The sequence below is a fragment of the Squalius cephalus genome, assembly GCF_949319135.1.
Source record: "Squalius cephalus genome assembly, chromosome: 7".
In the NCBI taxonomy this organism is placed as follows: Eukaryota; Metazoa; Chordata; class Actinopteri; order Cypriniformes; family Leuciscidae; genus Squalius; species Squalius cephalus.
Genome location: NC_137128.1, coordinates 17,458,569 through 17,481,578, shown reverse-complemented (window position 1 = coordinate 17,481,578; position 23,010 = coordinate 17,458,569). Strand labels below are relative to the sequence as shown.

Sequence of the window (23,010 nt, the reverse complement as noted above, 5' to 3'; positions counted from 1 at the left end):
GAAATAAACTTTCAATTCTAAGAAAAAAAGCCCTAAATTGTGAGAAACAAACACGCAATTACTTTTTTTTTAATTTCCTGGTGGAAACAAGCTTCCATTCAATATTAAAATTTAGTTTAGCTTCAAATGCTTGGATCCACAAGTATACATCATGATTGCTTTTGAATATATAAAGCTTATGTTATGTTCGCTGAAACCACAGACCAAATTTAAGCTGATGTAACAAATTTTTCCAGTCGAGTAAACTTTAAAAAATCCCTAAAGCTGTGACGGAGGCCCACTAGTAAGAGTTGTGCGTGTAAAAATCACTCCCCTAGCTGGCCTAAAGAGATGCACTAGCGACTGACGCTAGAGGATTCGGTCTTTAGCGTTCTTGTTAGTGCGCCCATCTCCCGTGCCAGAGACGTTCAAATCGTGTGTAATGGAGGCCAACTAGTAAGAGCTGTGCAAGTAAACCTCACTCCCCTGACCTCGAGCAACTGAAGAGGCACACAAGCAACTGAAGCTAGAAGCTATTATGTGTAACATCCTTGTTAGCACACCCACTTCCCATGCCGGAGAGTCAATTTGTATTACTAAATGGTTAAAGTAGTTGCATTAAGCATAATATTGTGGGAAATGTAAAGGCTCATGTTGCAGTTTCTTCTGGTACTAGGGAGAGTTTGTCTTTACTAGAGTGCTTGTATTAAAATCTTCGTTTCATGTGTGCTATTAATGGGGTGTTTTGAGATTGTGTCAGTGTGAGAATTCTTTTTCCGTTTAATCAGATATTAACATCAAAACCTTCCCACTGATCGAAATCCACCACTATCAAATATCATAGTAAAATACCCTCACCATAATGTTAAGTTAATATCACAGAAAAGAGAGAGCATTTTCATTTCCAAAGTGAATTTCACCGACTGCCCTTAGACTGGCATCTTTGCTGAATTCCCCACATTGAAGTCTTTATCTTCCTCTAACAGACTGAGAGGCCCTGAAAATCTCAGCTGACTTTTCTCTATAGAGGCCAGTCACTCACTGCCAAGCCTGTCTTCATTTACATTCCATTTGCGTAGGTGGCCCATCAATTAAAAAAAGCAGGATTTGAATAAATCATTTCCGTTATCGCCTGCTGTAACCGGGAAAGTCTAAATTGAGGTGAGAGAACACTCTATTTCCTCCGAGCCCTTTAGAAGGTAATCTTCAGGGAATTCAAATATGTTTCTTGAAGGTTAAAGAGTGAATGCTGGAGGTTATTATATGCTTGGCTGTGTCTTCATTGCAGTGCAGGATCCGCTGTAGGATGGCAGAGACGGGACGATTTAAGGGACGTCTGTTGTTCCAAACTATTAGGTGTTGGTTGATCAAAGTTCAGTAAACTGTTGCTCATCTCAAATAATAGTAACCAAACCTTTTAGCCCTAACTTTACTTAAAGTTACAGTCCACCTCTTTTAAGTGATTCCTGAGGAAATTTCTTTTAAACAAATTTGGCTAATGCACTCGCGTTCGCGTAAAGTAGCCTTGATGACAAGTTTGGGTGAGTAAAGGCAAAATGCATAAGATTTAGTACCTTCAATGCCCTGTAGATAGTGATATCACTTCTTGTGTTGCAGAAATAAACTGCTGCACAAAAGGTTAGGTGCCATGCAAAATAGTAACAACATTACTCATCACAAATATTAGATTAAAGAGTTCATATACTTCAGTTAAAAAATGCAGTCAAGTAAAGAGTAAAAGTTGCTAATATCTTTGATACTCAGTCAAGTACAGTAACTAATTACAATAACTCAAATAGTTTGCACCACTGGGCATACTTCCCTAATACATATTCATATTCTATATACATATTCATAATATGTGAAGTACGCCAACAGAGCATTATGTTCAAAGTATGTATGCCAACAGAGTAGTATTTCCAAATTCATAGTATTCGAAAAACAGTAGGCGAAAAGTCCCCCAAAGACCTACTACTTCCGCCGAGATATATGGAGTGTGCATTCGATGGACACTTTACTATCCCATGAGGCCACGGGAGAGGATTTATGAATGACGGTGAAACTGTCGCTGGTAGGTCACGTGACAGTAACAACATGGCGCATATAGTAAGTCTGGATTACATTCATACTAAACACATTCATATTATAGAACATCCTTTTAATACGGTACATTTAAATTCATGGTAACTAAGATGCACCGACAGTGTTTAAAGGGGGGGTGAAATGCTATTTCATGCATACTGATTTTTTTACACTGGTAAAGAGTTGGATTCCCATGCTAAACATGGACAAAGTTTCAAAAACTAAGTTGTACGTTTGAAGGAGTATTTTTGTTCCAAAAATACTCCTTCCGGTTTGTCACAAGTTTCGGAAAGTTTTTTTCGAGTATGGCTCTGTCTTACGTAAGATAGAGCGGAATTTCCTTATATGGGTCCTAAGGGCACTTCTCCGGTAAGATCGCGGCCGCGCGCGCACTCGTAGACCAGAGCAAGAGAGTGAAAGCAGTTCGCCATCAAAGCGCCCTGCCCGGCTTTTGGGAAGTCAATGTCACCAAAGAAGTGTGTTTTTGGTTGCCAGGGCAAGACAACCCTGCACAGATTCCCAAAGAACCCAGCGTTAAGGAACCCGTGGATGGAGTTTGTTTTCCTGAGCATAAACGGAGTTGTGTAAGACTGTTGTTCCCTGTATTTCGACGATGATTGTTTTATAAACAAAGCCCATATCGACGGATTTGCAGATCGTCTAATGCTTAAGGATCGAGCAGTCACAATGATAAAGGTTCGCGGTCGTGCGTTGGAACGGTGAGTAAAACTGTTGAACAAATGTCTCTGTGTGTTGTTAGCTCGGCGCATTAGCACAGCTAAGCTTCGCCCACACGGCCCGCCCCCAGCCGCTCGTTTTTTTCCGGAAAGACTCGGTACAGCCTATCTTTCTGTTAAAAATGTAATAAAACAAAAGACTTTTTGGAGATATGAAGGATGCAATATTACTCTATAGGTACTCAAGATTAACAGGAGATTGAGTGAAAATGAGCATTTCACCCCCCCTTTAATTATTTTTAAAAAAATACAGTGTTTTTTCCAGTTCCTAAAAAGTACCAGTTGGACATGCAATTTTTCCGCCCAACAGAGACGATATGTTAAAACATATACGCTCATGTAAGACTGTAAAAATATGTATTTCAAATGCATTGAAATTCCAATTATAACATTTGTTTTCCTTAATATCATTATGGAAAATAAATATATGGTTTGATTTACATTAATATTATTTAATGGACGTTAGCTAACATGCTGGATTTTCTTTAACTAATGTTAACAAAGATTCATAAAGACTGTAACAAATGTATTGCTCTTTCTTAATTAATATTTGTTAGTTTAATGCATTAACTAATGTTAACTAATGGGGCCTTATTGTAAAGTGCCAGCAGAACATCATATGCACTTGGACCAACATAAAGGTGATTAAATAATTACAGAAGTACATTTTTTGTGTGAACTATCCCTTAATTTCTGTTGTTTCCTTAATATCCATATGGAAAATAAATATCATAAAAATAATCATGTAAAATGGGTATACTATACATTTAAAACAACTTATTTAGAGTGTTGTTATACATTTAGATCTTGTCTGTGCTATATTTATAGATCAAATGAGGTAATTCGCACTAACAGAGACATCATGTCTCTCTCTAACCTGTATGTGATGTGTGTGCGTTGCCACTTCTGTCCAGTTAGTGCATAACGCTTCTTCCTGCGGGATCCAGATACGCCCTCAAGCTGGTCTGGCACTCCACATCTGGGTTTCTTCATCCAGCTAGAGGAGAAGAGAAGAGGAGTGAGGTTATTTCTGCCCTTCATTCAATAACAACAACAACAACAACAACAACAACAACAACAACAACAACAACAAAACACTAGGTTAGCTAAAGTTACAGCTTTAAGGCATTAAAAGAGTTAATGGATTTAAAAATAGCCAGTTCTGTGTTCATTATTCAGAATACTCATCAGAATTTTAAAATGAATCAGTGTTCTTGTGTTTACTCTGTTGTTGTTGTTGTTGTGTGTGTGTGTGTGTGTGTGTGTGTGTGTGTGTGTGTATATATATATATATATATATATATATATATATATATATATATATATATACTGGAGATGGAGATGGAGATGTGCTGGACATGCATACAAATATTTAACACACAAAAAAAATGTCTGTCACATTGTGTTCGCACGAAGACGAAGGAGATCTTTAATAAATCCAAACATTTAACAAAGAACATGCAGGAGATCACAGGAATAAAGCTTAGCACAACCACACTAACATAAACAACAGTGAACAAAGGGAACAAATGTCTTAAATACACAAAGGAACTGTGAACAAGTGAGTACTTAATTAGAAACCCACAACACATGTGTGATTAGGACTACAACAAACAATTACAATGAAAACTAAGACTAGAGAGAACAAAACAAGACAAGGATGTGACATTACCCCTCCCCTCCCCGGTAGGTGTGTTCTCGTGCAAACTACAAAACAAGAGGAAATGGGCGGGGGCTTGGGAGGAGGAAGAAGAACTGGCAGACGGGACAACCCAGGACAAAGGAGGAGCCAGGGAGGAGATGAATGCAGGAGGAGCCAGGGAGGAGATGAATGCAGGAGGAGCCAGGGAGGAGATGAATGAGCCAGGTGGGAACCCAGAGCACTGCAAGGAAGACAAGTGGAACCGATGGTGGCAGGAGCCAGGGTGAAGTCAGCGGTCCAACCACCAGTGGTGGAGCCAGGAGATTTGGAGAGCCAGGCATAGCCAAGGAGACGACAAGTTGCCAGAGGACTGAGGTGGAGCTGGTGTGACTGAGGACCAAGGCTGAGCCAGAGGGAAAGCGGAGCCAGACAGAGCGGAAGGGGTGGAAGGATGAGGCGTAGCCAAAGGGCCGGAATTGTATGGCACAGGCAGAGTGACAACAGACCAAGGCCAAGCCGGAGGGACAAGGAAGCCCGGTGAAGCCGTAAGGACGATGGTTTCCGGTGGAGCCGTTGGGGGTGGGGTGGGGTGGGGTGGGGTGGAGCCGACTGGTTGACGGGCCAAGGTGGAGTGATTGGCTTAGCAGCCCGAGGCCAAATCAGGGGATCCACGTGCCAAGGCGAAGCTGCCAACCTGAAGACTCGAGGTGGATCCGCACAACAGAGTGGAGTAAACAGAGGAGATGCAGAGAAACTGAAGGGAGCCAGGGGAAGCGGGGAAGAAGGACTGGCTGGCTTAGGTAGAGGAGGAGGGAGAGGGAGGCTAGGTGGGACCATCATCGACGAAGGAGACTTGGAACTGGGCGGGACGAGCGGAGACGCAGGAGACTTGGAGCAGGGAGGGACCAATGGAGATGCAGGAAATTTGGAGCTTAGTGGGACCCTCGGGGATGGGAGACTGCGGAGAAATCCCACTTCTTCAAACAATAACACAGAAACCTTGCACAGCTCACTCTCAGCAACGGGAGTATGGGCAGGGCTCTATTCCATTCCCTCAAACTCCTCGATGACACCCACTGATACTGACGATGTTGCCGGCTCACGCACCTGGTCAGACATACTCCGGGGCGAAGTATGGCTCAGGTGTTGGCTTTGGCGCTCTATCCATGGAGGGACCGGGGCTCCGTGTCTGCGGTGGACTCAGGCATAAACACCATGTTGGGTGTTGGTGGATGGCAGCTGGGACTCTGGGTCAGGAGTGTGGCTGGCGTTGGCCTCATCCATGAGGCAGATGGTCATAGGAGAGTTGTTGTTAGCCAGCACCCACTCCATAAATGCAGTCAATTTCCCTCGAGAATCATTAGGCCTGCCTTACACCGCTCATTTAAGCTGGTAAGGCACGCCAGGTCTAAAAAGTCACTCGTGTGGTCCTCGAGGGTTTTATTTTCCTGCCCTAAACAGAGAAATCTGACTGCTGGAAGATCTATTTCTTGTTCGGTCTTCTGTCACATTGTGGCTGAAATGAGCGCACAAAGACAACAAAAACAGTCTTTAATGAATCCAAAAATGTAACAAAGAACATGCAGGAGATCACAGGAACAAGTTTATCACAACCACACTGATTTAAACGAGACTGAACACTGAACAAAGGGAACTAAGGGCTAAAATACACAGGGAGACCAATCAAAGGAACTGGGAACAGATGAGTACTTAATTTGAAACTATGACAAAAGATGAGTGATTAGGAATAAACCAAACAATGACAATGAAAACTAAGACTAGACAGAATAAAACAAGAGAAAGTAACAATGTCAATATAACAGACATTCAGCACCAAATTATAGTCATCAAAATCACAGCTTCTGTAGCTTCATGAAAAAATGCTCCTGAAACCCGCTGTTGTCTTTCATAACAATCTTTTTTTTTTTTTACTGAATGTTACATAAGAGATGAAATTTCACAATAACAGCTAACATTAATTATCATTTGCAAACCTACTACACAGGATGTTTAGATAAAAGATGATACAGTATATTTATTTATATCACTGAATGTGAGAAACAAGGCCTGATCTTAATGATCAATAAACCATAACACAGAGAATAAAAAGAACTGTTTAAAGGCAGACTGAAACTGACTACAAGGTCAAACAGAGAGTGTTATGCTCTATAACACTGTGCTTTTCTCCTCAAATCACTTACACAAGCAGTAGAAAATGTGCATGCGGTGTCCAAGCTAAAAATCAGAGACCAGGGTTGAAACTTTCAGTCCAAAGAAAAAGTGATACATGACTCATTTCCAGTAAACATTTGTGTCATTTGTGTCCATATCACTTACTACTGATAAAAATTGAAGGAAAAAAACTTCATATTGTTTGATAGAGTTAATGCTTAGTGTTTTTATGGAATTTCTGGAAAATCAGCCAACTTGCATGTCCTTATTCATCACTATTACAGTTTAATTGGGTTACATAGAATATTTATTAGAAAACTTTTACTGGAATAAAAATATCATGGTTTCAGTATTTCTTTTAGTCCATGTTTTTGGACTACAGTACATGGTTCATTATATAAATATCATTATGTTTACACATGTGGTGTGATGACATATAATATAGTTAAGACCGTTTTTAGCTATTTTTGTGTTGACCTTCAACTCAGTAACATTCAACCCTGAAACATTTGAAATGTAACAAGGTGAAATAGCTGTTTATGAATTCAAGACTTATTGTAACAGAGTTTAAATAATAGCGCTTTAGGGTTAGGCGAAAATGTCATGGTTTCATGAGAATGGGCCTAGTATGTTGTAATTCCTTGTGAAAAAGAACTTTTAAAAAGTGCACTTTGTAATCATGTTAAATTAAAAGTTTTAATAATATTTTGTCATGCTTTAAAGAAGAACACTTGATGTGTTGACTAACATACTAAAGCACTTGTAAAGAACTAGTAAAGTAGTAACGTGAAATACTTCAATATAAACTGCATCTTCATCATTACAAATGCGTAATTAGAAATACATTTAAATACAGTGCAAGTTCCAATAAAAAATACATTTAAAGTATATTTTAGCTTACTTTATTTTAGTGCTTGTCAGTACATTCAACAATACACAATATTATTTCCATAATAAGTACTCTTTTTAAAAGTTCATGCTAAAGTGTACTTCATTTTCGCAAAGGGTGTTTTGTTATAGTGTGTTGCTTCAGTGTAACAGGGGACACTTTACTGTATGTATCATATGTGTGCTTAGCAGTACTCACTCGACAGTGTCCTTGTTTAGCATCCCTGTGATGTTTAGTCCGTACTTGTGCTGCATGGCAGCAATAGCAGAATGCATGGTTTGCGCTGATCGCAGGACGGCCATGTTAGGTTGTGTATGGTGGAGGTAGCCATACCTCTGTAACCACGCCTGCAAGAGACAGAACAAACAAAACCTGACAACATGTCCACAGCTAAAGCCCGAGGATCAGCTGTAGCTTGAACAACAAAACAATGAGAAGGAGCTAAAGGCTCACAAGGCTTGAAAGGAAGCCTATGTTTAGGGCTTCATTTTACGTTGGTTCTCAGATGGTTTTGCTTGAGGACCAAGGTTGTATATTGGCGACTGGGTGGTAATCACACAAAAGTAACAAAACATTGCAATTGATTAATATTACCATGAATTGCACAGGCCCAACTAATAATTGACATGATAATAAATGAATAGGACTGTTTACAATATTGTATATGCATACACAGCATCAGAAGTGCAAATTACCAGGCAAACATATAGGACAAAAACCTTCAACCAGAACAGAGTCAAACAAACCACTAAAGTTCATTAACTTTTATGCATTCAACGCCGAAGAAATCGATTGAGACTAATGGAACCATCAAAATCCTTCTTCAGGAACTTCACGAAATGTTTCCACTGCAAAGGCCATGCAAGTATACATTTAATGAGGTGCTCTGAAAACGATAAGCTGATGGTTCTTTTCATAGTTAAATGGATCTTTTCCATAGTTCCATTCCCTGCTTCCAGTTTCATTCTGTCATTCACTATTTTACCTATGCATGTATGTACAGTATGTGTGTTTAGATTAGTTATGTTTGTGATTTAGTTAATAAAACGTGTGCACAATACGAATTTGGTTCTGATTCGCGGCTTGCAACAAAGTGTATTTTACGATTTAGATTTTGACTACAGGCTCTTAGTAGTACTGTACAGTAAGAAAGACATTTCCCTCCCCTGGAAATGAATATTTCTTAGAATTAATAAACAATTAACACTGAGTGTTCACGGGACGAACAGGTGGGTTGATTGTAATATTAATTTTACTACATTAGGTTAATTCTATTAACTGATTCAAATATTCATAATCAATTATAAGCTAATTTGCTACAAAGACTTAAGTGTACTTAAAGAGAGCACACTTTTATGAATGTTTCTTAACACACTTAAGTACACTTTGTAATAATAATGTTAAATTAAATGTTTTACTTTAAAGAGTATTTTAAATAATTTTGTTTTAATCTTTTGTTGTGTTTTAGAGAAGTACACACTAACAAAGCACATGTAAAGTACTTGATTAATAGCTGTGGTGTGTTATTTAATATCACATTTAAAGTTAATATACAGTATTTGAAATGTTCTAAACTGCAGCTTCATCATTTCAAATGCGAACTAACAAATAGCCAATATTTAAATGCATGACATTTAAGTTTCAATAGATATGGAATTAAAGTACATTTTAGTTTGTCATAAAGGCTCATCACATTCGGCAGGAAACTTTAACCATATTTCAAAGACAATAGAAGTAAATGTGAAATTACAAGTCGTACTTAAGTATGTAAAAAAAAATAAAATAAAAAAATAACGCTCTTAAATTCAACTAATTGCATTTAATCTAAATATAGACTTTGATATATTTTGCCTACCAAATGAGAAAGTACTGCAGTTTGTTTGGAAATGTCACATGGCATTTGACGTCAACAATAGTAGATTTATATAGCGTCTTGCCGCTCTTTTACTTTGCTAAGCATTACATTATATTGTTAGCACCAATTTATTATTAGCATTTAGCATTGTTTCATTTCTGCTTTACATGACCCCTATCACCTATCAGAACAGAGCTGCGGCCATTTTTAGGTTGCTCTAGTTGACAACCACTTTTTTTGATGTTAAATAATGGCTAAAAACTTTCACGGTTACAGTTTCATCATCAGTTTTAACATGTAACACGCTTCCTTTAAAATCTATTCAGAACTGCATCCTAGCAAACTGCTCTTAGCCTACTACTTTTACCATACCTTTAAATAGCAGAAACAGAAAGAGTAGTATGTTAAAATGTAGTACTGAATTCACTAAAAGGCACAACTAGAGAACACTAACGTTAACGTGTGAGCAAAATAACATTTTATGAACTCTCTTTGTTGTTGAAATGAACAGTAATGGCCTGTTGCAATGCGTCCTATGAGAGCGGTGATTCGAGTAGAGTGGTATTCTGAAGGTACATGTGAAGATCATTTCATTCCAAACAACATTATGCTGGAAAGAGCTTTTAAGATAATGTACTTGAGGTCCAATATGCTTTGGAACAATCTATAAACAAAAGGCAAACTAAACGTTTTAGTGCTCTGCTGCCACTTAAATCAATAATTCAGTATGAATGTTTGTATATGTAAACGTATGATACCGTGTATATATATATATATACAATCTTAGTGGTGTACCGTGTGAAGGACATTAGGTTATATTGTAGGCCTAGTTCTCATTATGAGAGCAAAAACGGTTGAGAGCCAAATTGATTCTCCAGCATTAATCAGCCTCTGCGTCTCTAACAAACACAAGGGCTGATTACTAATTTATATGAAGAAAACACAGATGTGCAATAGAGCCGTAGGGGTCTGGGATGGCAGGGTGTAACCATGGTGATAAAGAGTCATAGATAGAAGCAACTTTGTCATCCTCCGGGTGTTGTAATCACTCTCTTGTGAAGCTATAAATACAGAGCTCAGCCAAACTGATGCGCACTAAAGATGTCAATGAAGGGGGAAAAAATGTTGCCACGTTAATATACTGTACTCAATGTGTGTCAAATAAAACCATGATTGCTCTGCGGGTAAACACAAAGGCGCTCACAAACTCATGTTTATGCATAAATAAAGCAATGTAATGAAAACATTAGGTGAAATATTAAGCATCAAGCAAACATGATCGTATAATTAACATATTCTCTGCGGTCCGACAGTGTTCCAACATCCCCAACCGAAGGAATTTCATCCAAACGAGCCAATCTCTCCAAGATTTGTTTGTATATTTTTTTCACAAGTTTAATCGTTTATTGAGCCGACAAAGCAAAGAAAGAACAAAGATAGGGAAAAACAGAAAGAAAAGAAAAACTAATTGTGTACAATACAAGATACTCTACCGTTCAAAAGTTTGGGGTCGGTAATATGTTTTAGAAATAAGTCTTTTTTAATGCTCACCAAGGCTGCATTTCTTTGATAAAAAAATACAGTAATAAGAGCAATATTGTGCAATATTGTTACAGTTTAAAATAATTGTTTTCTAGTTGAATACATATTAAAATGTATTTATTCCTGTGATCAAAGCTGATTTTCAGCATCATTACTCCTGTTCAGTGTCACGTGATCCTTCAGAAATCATTTTAATATGATGATTTGATGCTTAAGAAACATTTCTTATTATTGTCAATGTTGAAAACTGTTGTGCTGCTTAATATTTTTGTGGAAAAAGTGATAAAAAAAAAAATCAGGATTTTTTTGAGGAATAGAAATCTTAAAAGAACAGCATTTATTTGAAATATAAACAAAAAAAATCTTTTGAACGATGGTGCTGTCAGGATGTGGATTCTGTTTAGGCCGTTACACGACACCGCTTTCAACTAAAATCTGAAAACTTTTTATGCGTTTTGGCCGTTCATTTACAAAGCAACAGTGTTTTGGAGCCTGAAAATGATTTTTTTTTTTTTTTTTTTATACGTTTTTGAAAATGATACTGTGATCGTCACTGTGTAAACTACAAAAAAGCAAATTTGTGAAAATGGTGATGTCATGCACACGCGTATCACATGTTCATTCTATAGGAGCGTAGTGTTTCTTTACAAACGTGACATCGCCATCTACTGGCCTGGCATGAATAATAATACAGCGGTTTTTGTCGTTTCCACTGATCCATGTGAACGGGGATCATTTTGACACCGTTGTCGTCTATACGCAAAAAATGCAAAGGAAAAAAACATTTTTAGTACATCTTGTCTTGTAAACGTACCCTTAGGGACTGTTTACATGACACCACGTTTAACTAAACGGAGGAGTTTTTATGCATTTCGTCCGTTCATTTACACAACTATCTTTTGGGTGGCTGAAAACGCAAACTTTTGAAAACGATCTCCGTGTAAACAACAAAAAAGCGAATCACTGAAGACGATGACGTCATGCACATGCGCATTACGTGTTCAATCTATAGTGTTTCATCGCCATCTACTGGCCTGGCATCAGAATACAGAGTTTTCAGTCGTTTTCACAAATCCGTGTGAATGGGGATCGTTTTGACGATGGCGTCGCCTGTACGCGGAAAACTCAAAGGAAAAACGTCTCAGTTTTAAGCACATCGTTGTCATGTAAACATACCCTTAATTTGGTTTCTCTCTGTGCCTGTATTTTTTGTAATTTTCCTGTGTCTCCCGAGTTTTGTTATTAAGGACTGTTTTTTGGTTGTGCACTTACTACTACAGCCACGCGTTACATGTGCATTCAGTTACTTCTTAAACATACTGTAAAATCATTTAAAACAACCATATTTTACCTAATAATTGATTCCATGTCTCACCATATTTCTCTGGTTGTCTAACATTATTCTTTCTGGGTGAATGTTTGATTTTGTTTTACACTTTTGAATTAAATATATTTAAGCTCCAGTCGAAATAATAAATAAAGCTTATATATATATATTGTTATGGAGAAAACCGTATTATTTATTTTGTGTATATTACCCACTTGCCTAATTGCCTTGACTCACTCAACAATGCAAGTTGATGGACCATTAATATTTTTGTAACTGTAGACAGTAATACAAATGTTATCCAAATGAGCCAAATCATCCAAATCAAATTGTTCCAGGATTTGTCTATAGTGTTTACAATAATACAGGCTTTCTTAATGAAATGATTATGCTTTAAAAGAACCTGAATTATCTCTGTTTGACAGAATCTGACAAGAGTGAATATTACCCACTGAGAGAAGAGATGCTAAACAAAGAGATGACGTGAATCTCCGTGAAGGGCTAAAGCTGAACTCTCATGACGCATGTGCAAGCAGAACTTTAAAACGTGAGGTTTGATTTCAAAAGCGAGGCAGCTCAGGACAGGTTTTATTGATGTTCAAAGTGCTTAGTCATTCGGAGGTGGTGGAGTGCATCCTGTCGCACGTCTCGCCCTACCATGACAACATGAAAATGATCAGTACCCTGAAGCTGCTGCCACATTTATACCAGATGGCAGAGACAGACAGAAAAAGGGTATGGCGCGATGATGATGAAAACATCCTTCTGGAGGACGTTGGAACAATAGTGTACCTCATGAAGACTCTTGAGTGTATCCACTAAAGATGAAAACCCCATCATAAATACAGGTTTTCTTGAAACAGAGTGAGACACGAGACTGCGCTTTTACATATTCTATGAGTACAGTCACATTCAAAGTGTCTGTTTTGTCATTTATATCTGCAATGCTGTAAATGTTTTTGATACATTTATGGTAGAAAACTTGCAGCTTTGAGTGCAACAAAATTGTCAGTGTTACAGTCATTATGATGTGGCTTTTTGACTGTATTGCATATTTTATTGTTCCCAGTTTTATGTATTTAAAGTCCCCCTGTAGTCAATCATTTTATCCTTTAAAACTCATCTTTGATCACCAAAATTACAATTTTAAACGTTTTTTCCTTGAAAAAAATCATCATGCTCTAAAATAGCTTGAATGTAACTCTACACCCTTGCCTCATTTAGTATACGTGGTTCTATGAAAATGCAAATTAGCCCCGCCTCCACTCACTCACACCAGCTCAGAGATCCACTCGTTGTCAATCACCCGTTGATCTGATTGGTTACAAGGTAGTTTGTGAAGTCAGAAACATTTCAAATCACGTTTTTGAGACTGTCTTTGGTTCACTGCAGTTTTAAGGAGAAAATACTCAGCAATGGTGTTGACTTTTGAGTTTGCACATGGTTTGTCTTAAAGCATATTAAAAACACCACAGTCATTTAAACAACATTAAAAGCTGAATTTACACCCCAGGGGGACTTTAAATTATAGAATATAATAATTTTAATGTGACTATAAATGTTCAATGTAACTAATATGGTAATTCATCCCTTTCAAATTTTCCTTTGTATTTTAAAGTAAAATTAAATGTATTGTCTTAAAAAATGTTTTAACCGTGAGTTAAATTTACTTTATTGTGAGTTTATTTTAAGGTGACGTAGTTATGTTGTACTTACTCAAGTACTGAGTAATATTAATTAACTACATGTACTTACTATACAGTAATGGTTAGGGTTTGGTTGAGGGTTAGTTACTTGTAATTATGCATACTTTACGGTTATTACTATAGTTAGTACATGTAGTACCATGTAACTACGTCACCTTAAAATAAAGTGTTACCACTTATAGTTACTGACAGGTTTTTCTACTGTAGCATTTTTTACATTAACTTCTCTTTAAACATTTGACTTTATACTGCATGATTTGCATGAACACGAACTGCTCAGGACTTCATCTGTTTCTGCTTAAGGGAGCATGTCTTTCTTCTCCTTCCACTGCAAAATTTTCTCACTTGTCTTTCTCTGTAGCTCATTCTCACTTTCTTTCTCTCTCTCCCATTTGCATCTTGCAGCAAAAGCCAATCAATGAAGTCAATTACAGGTTTCGGTATGTGAAATGCAGTTGCATCCAAAAATGTGCTACTGTTTCCAGGCAAACCGTTCTTTGTGCAAATTAGCTGCTATATTTTCCAGAGGGCAACACCACCAGTTTCCTAGGGGTCAGTGCTAAAACTAACCAACGGCAGAGAGGTAAAACCTCAAGTGCTGCTTACATAGTCTGCCCACAGTTACACTGTATTTTAAGGTGTCATTGTTACAGTGTAATAATATATTTAAGTACTAAGTAATATTAAGCAACTACATGTACTTACTATAGGGTTAGGGTTGGATTAGGATTTGGTTGAGGGTTAGTTGCATGTAATTATACATAATTTACTGTTATTACTATGGTAAGTACATGTAACATATGTAACAAGAACACTGTAAAACAAAGTGTTATCCTGCCCACTAACCAAAAGCCAGGAATATACTACCCACTCTTGCTTTTGTCTGTCTCTCCCTCCTTCCCCTTTTCTTTCAGCAACTTCCTGCTGAGCCAAACAACCCCCTTTATCTGCTTTCTATGCCTTTAATCAGCAAGCACATGAGTAAGTGTATGGTGTGCATTATGAGGACAGGTTTCAGGCCCACGCGATACTGTGAAATTTGGTTTATTTCCACTCTTTTCTCACAACACTCAAAGAGATTTTTGGTGATTGTCCATACAAAGCTCACAGCCATAATGCTAGGTTGTTGTGGGTGGTTGCCAAGATGTTGCTATTTGGTTGCTAAGTGGTTTTTAAACGGTACCTTTTATGCCCTTTTTCAAAGTCTTGATTTTGTTTTCAGTGTCTACTAGTTATTTTTCACACATTTTAACGCTATGGGGTGCATTTCCTGTACAACTATGTAACTTGCTGCTTAACTATTTTGGAGAAACGAATCAACTAGTCACAACTGTTTCCCGAAGCTGTAGTAACATGGTTGGATGGTGTGGTTGGAATGACAGCTCTCGACCTGTGGTTAGAAGCAGAGCTTCTTGTTTTCATGACATGGACTTAATACATCCTTATCTTGAGCCAAATATGCAAGCTGACATTCATTACAATCTATATCTTTTATTTAGAATACATACAAATGTAATTTACGTCTTTTAGTTTGTCAAGAGATTTAAAGGAACGTTTTTGTAGGGTGCGCATGTGCTCTAGTAAGTAAGAACGAGCCAAATTGAATCTGGAAATAAAGCTAAATAACTGAGGAAAATGAGGAAAATAGTCCTCAGATGCCATGTCAGTAATTTAAAGGTACTATGGTGGTAAAGCAGTGAGTCGGGAAACACACCCCATAATAACTTCTGATAATAAATCTATTCCAGATCTCCAGATTAATGAACATGGCACCCAATGTCTACTTCACTGTTTTTTGTTCCATGTCATTTTCCTTTATTTGATCTTTGATTAATCTCTGGTTCCCTCATAAGTCATACTCCAGAGTTCCCTTACAAAAACTGATTGTTTACACGCTAAAATATAGATTGAAATGTAAATAGTATGAAAGATATAGAATGTAATGAATGTTGGCTTGCTTATTGTGACCATGAGCATGATTTATATAAAGGGATAGTTCACCCAAAAATGAAAATTAGCCCATGATTTACTCAACCTCAAGTCATCCTACACTCAAAAAAAAGATGGTTCTTTAAACTAACAGTTCTATTGTTCTATCAAGAACCCTTGATATGCTGAAATTGGTCCTTTGTGTTAGAGTTTAGGGTTCTTTATTCTTGCTTTTTTGTTTTCCAAATCTGTAACTGGCAAAGCCTCCTCATTGCTGATTTTCTGGAGCTCAGCTATACAACTACAGTTACTACACAGACTGTCATCATACTCTCTCAACAGGTAAATGATTTATTTCTTAAAATGTCTATAAATTATAACTTTAAAAATTGTAACAGTCATTTCCTAACAATCATGTCTTTTTCTCTCTAGTTTAACTGAACATGTAAGTGTGAGCAGCTCTGTTCAGTTAAGTATACTCCTCTTCTCTTCTCCACAAAGTAAGTAACAGAGATATAGAATTTATGATCCATATTGTTTGATTTCTTTTTAATTATGACTTTATGCCTAAAAATACCCAGTAACAAAACAACATTAAAGCTATACCATGACTTTACATCACTTTTTCCTTTTAACATGGTAAAGGGCTCATTCTGTCCATTTTTGCTAATTTTGACCTTCATGAACATAATAGTTTTTACATAATCAAATGGAAGAGACACAATGTAACTCTAAACTCGATTGTGTATTTCAGATGCTGTCCCGTATCATCACCTCATCGTCTGCAGAGAGAAACTGCCACTCAGAATACACACATAATGAAGGACGTGAAGACATCATAGGGGATTGTGAAGATTTTTCACTGGAACTTGGTCTTCATAACTGTATCGTGTTCAATGTCAATTGTTATTTATTAATATATTCAGCTAACCTCTGTTGTAAGAGCACTGTCATTTTTGATACAATCTGCCATGTCAGTAAATAATAAAAGTACCTAATTGACACAACATGCTGTTTAAAAAAAAAACAAGTAAAACCCAGATAGAGGCAACAAGGTATAAGGACAGATAGAGGGCTAAAAAAAACAATATTAATAAATAATTTATAAAAAATAATATTAATATTAATAACATGAAGATACTAATATACTAATATTAATGAAAATAAATATCATTGAAAAGGTTTTTATAACACCATTAAAGTCCTATATAGCACTTTCAAAGCATTGGTTCTTTATGGAACCTTATAAAAAGGGTTCTGCTATTGTTACAAGCCGAAGAACCCTAATTGACATTCTTCTTTCAGACGAATACAGAGTTATATATAAAAAAAATGTCCTGGCTCTTCCAAGCTTTATAATGGCAGTGAATTGATGTTTTTTTTTTTACAAAAACATATGATTTTTAGAAAAACATAGCATGAAGATCCACCCCTAAACCAAACTCTCAGTTGGGTGTAGATTTTCACGAATTCACCACCAATTCTTCAAAATGTAAAGTTACGAATTGTCATGAGAGAGTGTTGATACTTTACTGCAATGCTTATTTTAATGAAAATGAGGTACAAGTCAATATTCATTTTAATCAACATTATGCTACAAGTGCTGTTGCTTGAGCCTCTAATGATCCCGGAATATCCCTATAAGGCGCCTTTCACACGACACTGTTTTCAACTAAAACGTAAAACTTTTTTTGACCACTCATTTACACGACAACAGCGTTTTTTGGGCCTGAAAAAACGCAAACTTTTGAAAACGTGTTTCAAAGTGCAAGTTTTTGGAAACAATACCGTTATCGTTTCAAAAAACGGTGACGTCATGCGCATGCGTATTACATGTTCAGTCTACAGGCGCGTAGTTTCTATACAAAGTGACATCGCCATCTACTGGCCTGGCATGAATAATACAGCATTTTTAGTCGTTTTCACAGATCCGCGTGAACAGGGATCGTTTTGACAATGTTGTCGAATGTACGCGGAAAGAGGAAAAACTTCTCTGTTTTTAGTACATCGTTGTCGTTTAAACATACCCAACCGATTTTTTTCATCCTTTTTATCAGAAAATCAGATCTGATCATTGGTTTTATGACCTCTTCATGACATTCAAATGCATTTTAAACTTCATTAAAAATGAATTACTTATCATCTACAAAACCCACAGCCTTATCTGAACCAGTATGACTATTTACAGTATCTCAGTGGTCCATAGCATGTAGCAACAACCCCTGACTCTCTATTAATCACATATAGACCCAGAGCTACATGAAATGTCATTATCAACTGAGCACTAAGCTAAGCACATTTGCACCTGTATGCGAAAGACGTGCGTAATTAAAGCCCTGGGGGTCCAATCTTGATTTCTCTGCTGAATCCTTGAACCTTGCGCTCTCTAGTCTATTCCTAGTTCGGGGATCAGAAGTCCCCCCTCCGAGCAGTCATTACTCATCTCTCTCTCTCTCACACACACACACACACACACACACACGCACACTCTCTCTCTCTTCCCCAAAGACCACTGACCTGTGCACTCAACTCACAACTGCTGCCAACCACTGCAGCCCTGCCAGCAAAAAAACCCACACAGGAGCAACATGGGTGGCAGAGAGCTGAGAAGAACAGTGGAGTGAAGACCATTCATTTAGCATTCTGATGGTTCTGTTGTTGATGACTGGTATTGTTGTAATTTGTGAAGGACAGTTTCATCAATAAAGCCTGTTCCGAAACAGCATCAATCTTATCATGACAATAGCATGTCCACCACGAGCTGATCCACTGGCACAACGCCCTCTACATCTCTCGCCTCCCAGCCAAACAGAACCAGGCGGGTGACAAATTCTCTCAATGTCAACCAGCGCTGCCAGCAGCACTAAACATCACATTTGCGCCCATTTCGGCCCAGAGGAGTTTGGGGGAGATTTGCTAAGCAACTTAGATAATCTTTATGTACTTCACATAATCACAAGAGTCTGTGGTTGAGTAGCACTGAGTGAATCAAGGTCTTGCTTTCTCCATCACCTCAATGATTGTCACATGGCCCGTTAGAGGCGTGTGATTGTCATCTCTGAGGGAATGGATTTGGACTGGAGGAAGGAGCAGTAGCTCTGATTGTTACTGATCTCTCTCTCCCTCCCTCTCTCTCTCTCTCTCTCTCTCTCTCTCTCTCTCTCTCTCTCGCCTATGAGTGTGCAGTGTTAGGAGCTATTAGGAGCTTGTACATTAAATTGCGTAACAGTGTACAATTGAGTATGAAGCATGTTTAAAGGTATACTTCATAGTATCGATCAGTACACAGAATAGAATATGATATAATAGAATATAATAGAATTCCTGTTTAATCAGTGCACAATTGAATAGGTTAAATTAGTATTTAACAGAACAGAATTCATGTCTACTTATGACTAAGAATGGTATTATAGAATTGTATTCTATTCTAGTTTAGTCAAATATGCTTAATTCTATTCTGCATTTCAATGTATGCAAAGATAGGAATTATATTCCAGCACACAGAATCGAATAGTCTAGACTAGAATGGTATAGAACAGCATCTTTGTATTACACACAATAGAAAAGAATAGAATTATGTTTAGTACACCGAATCACAGAATATGATAGACTAGACTTGAATGGAATAGAATAGCATTTCAGTTTCCTTTTTAATACAGAATAAAATAACATGTTTCTGGTTACTGTGTATCAAAGAATAGAAGAATTCTATTCCATTCTTGATTAGTCGAACCTACTTTTCTTTTATTCTGTAATTTGGTGAACTAAGAAAACAGGAATGAGAGTCTACACTTTGTATACACACTATACAAAATAGATAGGAATTATATTTTATTCTGTTCGTTTCTAATACAGTGTAAACAGGAATTATATGTTATTCTATTCTGTACTACAAAGCAAATGCTATTCTTTTCAATTCTACTCTATAGTCCATTCCATTCTGAAATTTGGTGTACGGAATTGAACAGAATATTAATTTTTACTTTGCATACAAAAATGACTGAATACAACAGTATAGACTTGCATAGAATATTACAGGATAGAATTGCATTCTTGTCAACTCAGTGCACAGGATAATTGCATAGGGTAAACCAGACTAGACTAGAATAGAACAGAACAGCACAACATCTCAGTTTACTAGACTAGGTATAACAGAATAGAATTGCATTCCTGTTAACTGAGCACAGATAAGACCAGACTAGAACAGCTGTATATATATAGCCTTCAATTTCACATAATCAGGCGGCACATGGTGCAGATCCACCAAGTGATTCAACGTGATTCTGTGCTGTCCTGATTTATTTATGACCTGGCTGCAATATATCGTGTTTTTGTAGGTCTTAGTAAAAGCGTATTGTCAACACACAAGCAGAAGATGCTGATGCTGATGTTGGGCCAGTCTTACCTCAACGCTAAAATGATACTCTTCGGCCGCGGAACAGCACATCCACACACCGTGATGGAGCCAAAACAGCACCGCATACACACAGTCCAGCCTTCGCTTTTTAAGCAACGTAACGTTCATATTTGTAGATTTGCTTTATATCCCTTTATCAATGACTGTTTATGTCTCTATCCTCGTATGTCAGTTAAGCAAGTGGCATTTTGGACCGAAGATGAAACCATCGGAGCGCGGAGAAGCATCGGCGTCCGCACATTTTGTCATTTGGCTGGCAATCCTTATTTCATCTTGCATATCTGAAGCACTATTTCGAGACATTTCTTCTCCTTTAAATCGTTACTTTGGCGAACAGGCAGCTTGCTTTTCTATATTGAGCAGCATGCAGAGCGTAAGCACTGCGCATGCGCTCTGACTCACTGGGCAGTGATGCTTGTTGACTAGTAGGCACCATTCATTCTGCCTTCATTCTTCTTTCTCGCCTGTCAATCACTGATCAATGAAGGTGTAAAAATGGGTTTTAAGTAGGCGGGACACTGAAACGGGGGACACTGACGGTGACTTCTGGCAAAACAACTTCAGAATTTCCAGTCGTCAAGTAGGCTACTATCCTTCTCTTTAATAAGATAATAATAATAACAACATTAGATCTCTGATTCCAGGGGAGTGGGCAGAACAGGCAATAATTATTTTTTATTTCCATATTGTATTGTTCTCTATGTTTGGGTGCAACCACCTGCTTCCATTTGATTTCATGTTTTCCTCTTTGTTCAATGTGGTTTGAATGAAAAAATAATATGTCAAATATATTATGATTATTTATAAAAATTATTATTATTTATTTTATTTTATTTATTTTTTACAAAAAAAAGTTGCTATTCTAAAAATGTTGTGGATATTTGGAGACATTAAATAGCCTAATTAATTATTTCATTTGTATCACACAGCATTTTAATTGCTGCATATCTTTCTACATTTCTCCTTGAATCACATCTATAAAAAAAAGAAAGAAAGAAAAATGTGAGATTTGAAAGGTAGGCCTACATCTGTTTAGCATTGGACATGTCAACCACAAGATGGGGGTGGTTCACTATATTAAGAAATGTACAGATTTAGTGTTTTGTTTGTGTGCGTGCGTGCGTGCGCGTGCGTGCGTGTGTGTGTGTGTGTGTGCGTGCGTGCGTGCGTGTGTCACAAAGATGGTAATATCAAAAATCCTTGTCCTTGTGGGGACATTGTTTTTGGTCCCCATGAGGAAAACCGCTTATAAATCATAGGCTATTAAGTGATGCTTTTTGAAAATGTAAAAATGCAGACATTTTTTTGTGATAGGTTTAAGGTTATAGTATATAGTACGGTTTGTACAAAAATCTTTATGTCTATAGAAAGTCCCCATAAAACATGGAAACCCCATGTCTGTAATTTTAGTATTAAATTTAAAGTTAATACACAAGTCATCTAGTGCCATATATAAAGCAGAAGTGCCCTCAGTCTTCTTAGGGCCTGCTCACATATCGCGTCTTTTGCGCGCGCAAGTTCGTTATTTCAAATGTAGCCGCGCGGTATGCGCGCTCATAATGGAAGCGACGCGGTCTTAGTCTGGATCCAAAATGGCACACTCCGGTCTTGTGGACCTCCTTCGAGTTCACACTTGGTGACGTCAGGAAGTGCAGACCTTAGGGGCGCTGGCCTCGAGTCCACGAGGGCACGCGAGAGTGTATTTTGGGACAGGCTTGATGACATCATGCCACCGAAAGTCAAACAGCCACGAAACTCCTCCATTTATCTGATTTGGCGTCCGCAATGATTCCTGGGTAGGTAACTCATGTGGAGGGTGCGAAAGTGTGCGCTTCGCCGAAGTCCGTATCGAGGGCACAAAGGCGGCGCTCGCGAGCACACTTCTGAGCGCTGAAATGCCGAATGGGACACCTTAGGGTCCCGTACACTTGGCGAGCAAGCGCAATTTAAGGCCACGAGACTGCGAGTCCACATGAAGTGTGCCATTACAAGCACGCTTAGAACTGCACATGCACATTGGCTGTTCTAGCCTGAAAAATAAGCATATTTAATGCTTATCATACACCCGGCACTATGTGGCACATTCTTTTTTGTTATTTAAAGAGCGCGTTAGTAATGTGCGCCTATAGGCGGGTCGACAACGCGCATACACTTTGTCCGGTAGATGGTCTGCTCTTTAACCTCGTGCACGAGCAGATCCGTTTCCTCTCTGGAGAAGCAGTCAGTTTTTTTGCTTGCAAATTCCGCCATGTAAATAGCGAATCCGCCATGGCGCGAGCGCATCTGGCTTTTAAAGGGAATGGGAGATGAGACTCTGATTGGTTTATTGCACGTTACGCCCAAAACACATCCATTACTCATTAAGAGAATAGGAACAACCCTTTTAGACCATGCGCTGGGCGCGCCGACCATTAGCAAAATTGGAGTCGGACAAAGTGCACTTGCGCCGTGTGCTTTAGACCATGCGCTTAGATCGGTAAAATCGGGCCCTTGGTCTTGAATACCTGAAACAGACGTTCCTTGAAAAGGACTTTGCTATTGCTGTGATGTCATGTGATTGACAGGTTGTCCTGCCCACGTGTCAGTAAACACATCATCAGAGGAGAGAAGAGATGAGCTGCAAGAGAGAGGGGAAGTTATTTTGATTAAAGATTATGAGGGCACATGAATTAACAAAAAATAATGATGTACACAGATGAATCATTTATAATAACTACTGCAATATTATACTAA

The 23,010-nt window shown here is 37.9% G+C and overlaps 1 protein-coding gene across 2 annotated transcripts in view; it reads right to left on the bottom strand.

Moving 5' to 3' along the window:
* mmp16b (matrix metallopeptidase 16b (membrane-inserted)) overlaps positions 1 to 20,665 on the bottom strand; it is a 38,560-nt gene extending 17,895 nt beyond the window's left edge. For both annotated transcript variants that reach the window (XM_079875504.1, XM_079875505.1), the window contains exons 1-3: positions 20,266 to 20,665; positions 7,700 to 7,848; positions 3,676 to 3,795 (exon numbers count right to left, since the gene is read on the bottom strand). In XM_079875504.1, the coding sequence (XP_079731630.1) occupies positions 3,676 to 3,795; positions 7,700 to 7,848; positions 20,266 to 20,385 (389 nt within the window). In that variant the 5' untranslated portion in view covers positions 20,386 to 20,665. The remainder of the gene's footprint in view (positions 1 to 3,675; positions 3,796 to 7,699; positions 7,849 to 20,265) is intronic.
* Between the last annotated feature and the right edge of the window lie 2,345 nt (positions 20,666 to 23,010).